The sequence below is a fragment of the Crocodylus porosus genome, unplaced genomic scaffold, assembly GCF_001723895.1.
Source record: "Crocodylus porosus isolate Cpor-Errol unplaced genomic scaffold, CroPor_comp1, whole genome shotgun sequence".
NCBI classification, from domain to species: domain Eukaryota; kingdom Metazoa; phylum Chordata; order Crocodylia; family Crocodylidae; genus Crocodylus; species Crocodylus porosus.
The window spans coordinates 100,738,447-100,747,681 of NW_017728947.1; the positions used below are offsets into that span (position 1 = coordinate 100,738,447).

At 48.9% G+C, this 9,235-nt stretch overlaps 1 protein-coding gene across 1 annotated transcript in view; it reads left to right on the plus strand.

Moving 5' to 3' along the window:
• Positions 1 to 2,880: 2,880 nt before the first annotated feature.
• ASPG (asparaginase) overlaps positions 2,881 to 9,235 on the plus strand; it is a 73,539-nt gene continuing 67,184 nt past the window's right edge. Inside the window, exon 1 of the mRNA XM_019550792.1 lies at positions 2,881 to 3,072. Coding sequence (XP_019406337.1) covers positions 2,931 to 3,072 — 142 coding nt within the window. The 5' untranslated portion in view covers positions 2,881 to 2,930. The remainder of the gene's footprint in view (positions 3,073 to 9,235) is intronic.

The window sequence follows — 9,235 nt, forward strand, 5'->3', positions numbered from 1 at the left end:
CAGATATGGTCAAAACAGCCTCGAAACAAAATGAGGCAAGTCGAAATGTGTTGCCGTTTCAACACTGTATCAATATTTCGTCCATAGGCTATAATGGGGAAGGTCGAAACAACCTATAACTTTGTCATTTGTAGCCTGATTAGGATGAAACTTGCAGGCATGGTAGCCCCTGCTGAGGGCATGAAACTTGCCAAGTTACAAGGATATAGGATTGGGGAAACTGCACCCCAAAGTCTTGAAAGCAAAACTCATGTCACGTGTATATGTTAAGCCACAGCAGGGTCAAAACTGCAGGGGTAATAGCCCCTGCTGAGGCCACAAAGTCTGCCAAGTTTCAAGGAGATAGGTACAGAGGTTTGGGGGGAACTGCACCTCAAGCTGAGGACAGGCAAAACTTGTGCCATGGGTGACTGTGTGTGTTAAGGTGCAGTGGGGTGAAAGCTGCAGGCCTGCTAGCCCCTGAAATCTGCCATAGTACCTCACAGTTGTTTAATGAACTTATTTTCACAACACTCCTGTGAACTGGGAAGCATAATTACTCCATTTTACAGGTGATTAGCTGAGGCTCAGGGAGGCTAAGGAACCTGACCAAGCTTGCTCTGGAAGTCATAGAATCATAGAAGTCGGGTCGAAGGGACCTTGTAGATCTTCAAGTCCGACCCCCTGCCAGGGCAGGAGAAAAAGCTGGGCTCAAATGATCACAGCTAGGTAGGCATCAAGCCTCCTCTTAAAGACCCCCAGGGTAGGAGCCAGCACCACTTTCCTTGGAAGTTGGTTCCAGATCCTAGCCGCCCTGACAGTGAAGTAGTTCTTACGGATGTCGAATCTAAACCTCCTCTCCAACAACTTGTGTCCATTGTTCCTTGTCATGCCAGGGGGCGCTCGGGGAAACAAGGTCTCACCCAAACCCTTCTGGTCCCCACTGGTGAGTTTATAGACGGTCACCAGGTCCCCCCTCAGCCTTCTCTTGTGAAGGCTGAACAGGTTCAAGTCCTGCAGTCTCTCATTGTAGGGTCTGCCCTGTTGTCCCCGGATCATGTGGGTGGCCCTCCTCTGTAGTTGCTTTGGCCTTTCTGATTGCCTCCCTGCAAGTGCTGGCCAAGTAGGTATACTCCTCCCTGGTAGCTTCTCCCTGCTTCCACTGCCTATATGCCTGCTTTTTAGCCCTTAGGCTCCCCTGGATTTCCATGTTCAGCCAAGGACATTTTTGACTCCTTTCCCCCTTTTCCCTTCTACTGGGATAGTCTCCCTCTGTGCCCGAAGGATCACGTCCTTTACGAACGACCACCCTTCCTGGACTCCCCTCTGGCCAATACTCTTCTCCTGCAGTGCATTGTTGACTAGACTTCTAAGCACACTGAAGTTAGCCTTCCTAAAGTCCAGCACTTCCACCCTCCTGGTTATCTTACCCACCCTATGCTGTATGGTGAATTTGATTGATTGGTGGTCACTGTCCCAAGGTGACCATGAATCTGCAGCTTCCCCTACCAGTCCTCCCCCGTTGCCAACATGAAGTCCAGTAAGACATTCCCTCTAGTGGGACCAAATACCTCGTGCGTTAGGTGAAGGTCCTGCGCACAGGTTAAGAACCTACGTGAACGGTTGGATTTGGCTGACTGCTCCTCCAAGCAGATGTCGGGTAGTTTAGGTCCCCCATGACAACCACGTCCCCAGACTGTACGGCCTCTGAGAGATGCCTCAGGAACTCCAAGTCTGGCGTTTCCTCTTGGTGTGGTGGCCTGTAGTAGACCCCCCCCACCAAGTCCCTTTCCCCTTGACTTCCATGTATCCTAACCCACAATGCCTCAACTTTCTCCTCCCTTGATCCCATTTTGATTAGGGTAGATGTGTAATGCTCCTTAACATAGAGAGTAAACCCCGCCCCGCTGGTCCCTTCGGTACAACCTGTAGCCCTCAATGTGCACTGCCCAGTCATGGGTAGTGTCCCACCAGGTTTCTGTTAGCCCCACTAAATCCAAGTTCTTATCTGCAAGAAGGAGTGTGAGTTCTTCCTGCTTGTTCCCCTGCTCCTAGCATTAGTATAGAGGCGCTTGAGCCCTCTGAATGGTGCCTTTGGTGCCCCTCCCGTACTGAGGCCCAAAGGGCCCCTTGGAGGTTAGGGTCTGTGCAGGAATAGCTGGTGAAAGATCGCAGCCTGTTGTTAAGCTCACAGAATTTAACTTTAAGCATGCTCGATTATTGTGGTGCAGCTTCCTTTCAGAAAAGTGCAAGTTCATCTCTGTGTCCTCAGATCTGAAGTGTTTTTGAGAGGAGAGCTTGGAAAGAGTCCAGCGCAGGGCAACAAAATGCTCAGCAGCCCACAAAGCAACAAGGGTTGTTTAGCCTGGAGAAGAGAAGACCAGAGGGCAGGGGGTGGGATTTGATAACAGTCTTCAAATACCTGAAGGGCAATTTCAGAGAGCAAGGAGATGGGCCCGTCCCCATGGCTTCGAGCTGCAGCAGGGGAAATGGAGGCTGGAGATTGGGAGGACGTTTTTGGTGCTGAGGGTGGCTAAGCGCTGGTTATTCTTTCAGTCTTGAGAAGAGGAGGGGGTTTGTGGCGGTAGGGAGCGATGGCAGGGGAAATGGGGGTGGGAGACTGGGACAGCCTCCGGCTCCAAGGGCGCTCGGGGACCGGACCAGGCCGCCTGGACAACCGGTGGCCTCGCCGCCTCCGCCCTGGGAGCTTTCTACGGCACTTGGCCGGACGCGTCATCGGGGCCGCTCTCGGGCAGGGGCGCGCCGGCAGCCCTCGGGGGGGTTTCCCGCCCACTGTCGGGTGGCGGGTGTGCAGGTCCCGCCCCACGGGGGAAAGAAAGGAGCATCCCTGCGAGGCCGGGCGAGTGCGGAGGAGGAGCCGGGCGGCGCTGCGGCTGTCCCGGCGGAGCGGGGCAGAGGGAGCCGCTGTTTCCCCGGCGGCGGCGGCGGCGATGGAGGCGGTGCGCGCGCTGGGCAAGGCGCTGTCGTGCGGGGGGGCGGGCAGGTCCCCGGAGCCCCGCGGCGCCGCGGCCGAGGAGCGGGTGCTGGTCATCAACACGGGCGGCACCATCGGCATGGTGGCCGAGAGCGGAGGTGAGCGGCTCCCCGGCGCGGCCCGCTCCGCCCGCTGCCGGCTCTGTCCGCACCCGCGTGGTGGCTGCCCTTTCCTTTCGCTTTCCTTTCAGCGCCTCGCGGCCGTGCTGCGCGCCGGGGGAGGGATGCCCCTGCCCCGGGCTCTGGGGAGCAGGGTTTCCCGTGACAGCCCGGCGCTGGCTCCAGCCCCTTGGATGCTTAATCACTTGTCCCCCTCCTTTATTTTCTGCCTGAGTGACAGCTTGAGGCTGGGTCCAATCACTTGGTGGTTTCCTGCACTCTTGCTGCTTACCCGGTTGTCCCCCTCTCCTCTATTTTCTGCCCCAGTGTAGTGTTTTCGGCCGAATTGAATCCCGATTTGTTTGAATCCTCGCAGACTGCCGTTCATACCTGTTCTGGGCCTGTTCTCTCCGTTGTCAAGCTCACTTTGAATTCTAGTCCTGTGCGCTCAGATTCTCCCAAACTTCCCTCCCCCGTCACCAGACTGGTGTCATCATAGACATGTTCTCAGTCCTGCTCCCCAGGGTTTGAACGAAGATGTTGAGGGACGCAGGACCTGGGCCACACTCTGGCGACATCCCACTTGGTGCTGCCTTCCGGTTCAATGGGGTAGGTCTGGATGGTGCAAGACAGCACCAGGTGTCTAAGCGCTCCGTGCTGGCTCTCAAACCACAAGCAGCGTAGCATAAAGGCAGCACAACAAGCTTTTTTGGGAGCTGCGCCATGCTAAAACAACTGCACTTCTTCCAGGTCAGGAGCTAGCATGCACAAAGGAAGCAGGGCATGGCTTGGCTCATGTCGCATGGGGCAGTGCTCTGGGTATTTGGCAAAGTTAGCACCGCCAGGGGCGCAGCTCTTCAGCTGAGAGCAAAGTTCCTTGATTTGGGCTTGTAGTTAATGTGGTCTCTTGAGACCGCAATCTTCCTCAACACCACAGGAGCCACATTTTATGAAGCACCTATATTCACAGATCCATCGAAAGCAACCTACTTTTGTTTATCGTCTGCTGGTGAAAACTGGCGCTGTCCCTGTAACTCATCTTGAGCAGACACTTTGTCAAGGTTTGAGGCTGGCGCATAGATGAGACGCTAGCAGAGGTTGCAAATACAAGACAAGTGATTCCGGGAGAGTAGCTTGAAGGTACAACAAAGGTGGATGTCTGTTCTTCTAGTTAAAAGGGTTTGCAAATAGTTCCTCCTCACACAGGCATTTTGGGAAGTTTCCAGAGACTTTGAGATTTTGTGAACGGTGGGTATCAGTAATAGGATTACAGCTAGTCTTGAGTTCTTGATTGAAGCCGGTTTTTACTGGGAAAATGCCGATCTGTCAGTAATATTTTAAGGAAACTGTTTGGTGTATTTTTGAAGGACATTTCCTGAAACAGGCAGGACTTTGTTGGAACCTGGCAAGCTTGATGAGGAACCTGGAGCTTCCCAAATCTGTGGCTTCCCCAGGAAGATTGTTCTGGGTTAGGGTCTCTGGCTTCCAGGCTTCTCATTACTGAGTAGACAGCCTTGAAGCCTCGGCTCTCGGAGGGGCTCTCAAGGTCTAGTGTGAGGGAATCCAGAAGCCCTAAGTGCTCTTGCTTGAGACTGGGGCCCTAGAAGCCCGGAGGCATTTTTATGGTGCTCTGGGGGTGGGAAGGAGGGGAGCGCTTTAATTAGAGCAGCTCTGAGCCACACTAAAGCACCCAGGGTGTCTTGCGTCCTCACGCTTCAAAATAGCAGCAGGGGTATTTTAGTTAAAGTTTGTTGAACGCGCTTTAGTTAAAGCTGCCCAGGTGCCATACTGAAGTGTGGGGATGCTGATACATGAGCCATGGAGACTGGCTGGAGCATGCTAACTGGCTCGCTTCAGCAGACTCAATTGATCAAGTCTTCTCTAATGCGCTGCCGTTACGGCGCAAGGAAGCAGCGACCCTGCATGTGTATAGGCACCCTGGGCTCCTTGGTCTGAAGAGTCGAGTGTCTCAATAACTGTCTCTCACTGTCTTTTAGTTGGGGGTTATGAAAAGGAAAGAGATGCTTGAGGGCTGTTGGGTGGGGAGAGGGGGAGTAGGGTATTCATGTGGTCAGTCAAATTAATCCTAATTCATTGGTCTCCGTGATTGTGTTTTGATTTGTATTTTTTTAAGGATCTGTCTGGTTTGCCTAAACATGACCTTTTTCTTACCAATTATAATAAACGTCGAGATCTTTCCATTCTACTTTCTGGATACTTCCTCCTCTCTCTCCTTAACTGCATCCTCCTAACGCTGAATAATAATGTGTGTATTCTTTGGTACTGGGAAACTGAAAGACACTAGATTTAAGGAGACAGATATTTACTTGTTTTTATAAGAATTTAGTCTGTTTTTGAGCTTTGCTCTGCATCATGTCAATCATTAATAGAATCTCATTTTGCTTGATTTACTTTCTCACAGTGGTACTGGATGACTATATCCAGATTCACGTGCATTCTCAACTTGTTTCTAGCAGCAGATTTACTCTCTGATAGTCTCAAGATATGCAGAAATCTTTTAGCTGTAAAGAAAATAGGGACTGACCAGAGTAGATGTTTTTTTTTTTTTAAACAAGCCTTCGTTCCTGCATTGTGGTATCACATTCTGTTTGACCACAGGTTGATGACTGCAAACAGTGCTGATTTGTAGCTTTCCCTGAGCAAGAACGCCTACTTTATTTTAGGGCAAGATAAACTTTGCAAGCATCTAAATTAGGTGAAGCATCATAGACTGAAACTGTGCCGTCGCTGATTGCCTTCAAAGGTAGTTAGCTCTTCACAAATCTGGTGCTGGACCATGATCCTGTCTCACCTTTCCCTTTTTGCAGTCAAACAAGCTTCTGCAACAAGTGCTTTTGGATTCTTGTTTATTTGGTTGGGGAGGGGGGGTTGGCATCTAGTTTACTAAGGTAAATTAGATGTTTCATTTGGAGCCAGGATCTCCTGGATGCCCCCTGAGGTCTTGTCAGTCCATTTTGCCCTGCTTGAAGGTATTGTTCCTATGCCTTGCTGCAGGTAGGCTGAGCCAGGCCTTTCCCCTTGGCTAGGATGGAGAGCTTCCATTATTTCGTATAACCATCTCTTTCCTTTTGTATAAGGGCCTCAGCCCTCTGAGATGGGGAACTCCCAGAGTTATTTCAGACACTGGGTCTGCCCTAGATTCTTCATAACTTCTGATTGCTTCCTCCCTGCAGCAGTTTTCTCTTCTAGGTCAGCAAGGGCAAGCTCTCCATCTCATAGTGCTTGGTTACTTGTCCCAACCATTGTCCCATACCCATCATCTAAAAGGAGGATAATAAGGCACAGCAGGAGCTAAATCTAACTCTCTTTAAAGGTTTGATGTTCTATACTGTAAACCAGTGGTGACCTATTATTTCTGCCTGAGAACCAGACGCAGTTCAGAAAGGTCAAGTGTTGCAACAGGTTGGAACAGCTTCTCTGTCCTATTCCTCCTCTTTGTGCCATCTGATAGGTTAGAACCGAAACCACATCCACATCTCCCTGCTCAAGAATTTTCTCAACATAGATGGGCATAGAGTTACGATAACCTGCGCCTTCCCCATATATGTCTGTAGGAGGAACTTGAGATGAGAACTATTTCAGTGCAAATGGTGGGAGGTGTTTGAAGAGGCGGCGTTTCAGCATTTGCCTCTTCCCTCTGATAGATTCATAGATGCTAGGGTTGGAAGGGACCTCAACAGGTCATTGAGTCCAACCCCCTGCCCTGGGCAGGAAAGAGTGCTGTGGTCAGATGTCCCCAGCCAGATGCTTATTCAGCCTTCTCTTAAAGACCCCCAAGGTAGGGGAGAGCACCACCTCCCTTGGAAGCCCATTCTAAATTTTGGCCACTGTCATCGTGAAGAAGTTTTTCCTGATGTTTAGCCTAAATCTGCTCTCTGTCAGTTTGTGACCATTGTTCCTTGTTACCCCAAGAGGCGCCCTGGTGAATTTGTAGGCGGCCACAAGATCACCTCTCAACCCTGTCTTGCGGAAGCTGAAGTAATCCAGGTCCCTCAATCTCTCTTCATAGGGCTTGACCTGCAAACCCTTAATCATACAAGTGGTCCTCTGGACCCTCTCAAGGTTATCTACATCATTCTTAAAGTACTGTGCCCAAAACTGGACTCACTACTCCAACTGCGGTCTGACCAATGCCTCATAGAGGGGAAGCATCACCTCCTTGGTACTATTTGTCATGTGATGGATGATCAAGTGTGGTACTATTTGTCATGCTGATGGATGATCAAGTGCGGTTAGCTTTGCTGATGCTTTCGTCACACTGATGACTCGTGTTCATCTTGGAGTCCACTATGACTCTGAGATCCCTTTCCACTGCTGTGCTGCTGAGAGGGTCACTTCCCAGCTAGTAACTGTGCTGGATATTTTTACGTCCTAGGTGCAGCACTCTGCATTTGTCCTTGTTGAACTGCATCCTATTGTGTTGGGGTTGATTCAAACACATCTTTTTACAAAAAGCCTGGCTCATGAAAACATACTTCCACTTCCTAATCAAAGCATTGTTCTAATATGGTTGTACGGAAAGATCTGAGTTTAGAACTTCAAGACCTATAGGGTAGAAATCAAAAGTCCAATTTCGATTCTGGATGCTTCAAAACAACACTTCATAAAATGAACATCTTGGACAGTCTCCTGTTTGAATGTGATGTCCAATAAACAGCACTTCACTTAATCAAAAGCTGCAATCTTTGCAAATGCCCAGGTGGGGTAGATGGAAGCTGTACGTTGAGTGATAATACCAGAGAGTGGCTCATAGATTTGGAAGTTGATGTCTTATGTCATGAAAGAGAAGGTAGAAATTTGTTGCAACAAGTTGGGAGGACTGAGTGGGTCACCTATTAACCGTGCAGTTTGGAAGATAACACAAATGTCAACCTGTCGAAAGCCCATTTAAAAGCAAGAAAAATGACAGCTTAAATGGGCAAAGGGCTTAAGAATGTGTTTTTGTTATTCACGTCACAGTGCAGATATCTAGGATAAACTAGTGAGAGAATAGCTTGTTTATGTCCAGGTCCAGCTTGATACCAAGCAAATAAAAATTAGCAAATGGACACCCAAGACATTTGAAGTTGTGCCTTGTGCTTCAGAGCTACAAAGAGTCTTGTTCAGCAGCACAGCAGAAGTGGCCATTTGGGACAAAGTTAGGAGCAGTAGCTCCTGAATAGGAGAAGCATGGGTTTTAATTGAACGAATGAAATGCCTGAAGCTTGAAAGCATGTTAAGTATATTTTGTAAAACAAAGCACTCTGGCAGTAATCCAGACAAGCCTAGTTAAATGCTGGGGCAGTCTTGTGAGAAAATTTGCAATTTTCTTATAAGAAAATCCTGCTACTTTATTTAATGCAAGCCAGGAAAGAGATTAGCAAGTTCCTAAAGACCTTCTATTAGGTAGTACAGACCCCAAGCCATGGGGGGCAGCTTGGCACTCCCCTAGCATGTACACAATTCTTGGTACATTAGAAAAAATAATAAGGGAGATGGTTTCAATTTCTGCATTTCATATTTAACTACAAATGTTTCATTTGTAAAAAAAATAAATAAAAAAATTTAAGAGGATGGAGCTGGACTGTTCTTGGTGGTGGCAGATGTTGGAACAAGGAGCAACAGTCTCAAGTTGCAGCAAGGGGAGTTTAGGTTAGATATTAGGAAGAATTTTCTCACTAGAAGGGTAGTAAAACACTGGAACAGGTTACCCAGAGAGGTGGTAGAAGTTTGGAGGTTTCCAAAACCCAGGTAAGACAAAGCATTAGCTGGAATGATCTAGTTGGGGTCAACCCTGCTTTGAGCAGGGGGTTGGACTAGATGACTTCCTGAGGTCCCTTCCAACCCTGACTTTCTATGATTCTGTGCATTCAGAATTATAATTTGGCCTCTTCTCCCTCCTCTTTCTTCTACAACTTGTTTGGCCCAAGGAAATCAGTTAGCCCCAAATTAAAGCAAACTGGCACTAGTCCAAAAACTGGGTTTGAGAGCTTGACTTGCAATCTGAGCAAGAGTTCTGGACAGCTGAAATAGATTTATTCATATGAAGTTTGTTGGTAGAATAATTGCACTAAAGAGACTTACATTTGCACTGTAACTTGAATGAAAGTTATTTATAAATAGTTGTAAGGGGGTGAAGAAGGCACCGGGCTTGGGGGAGTCC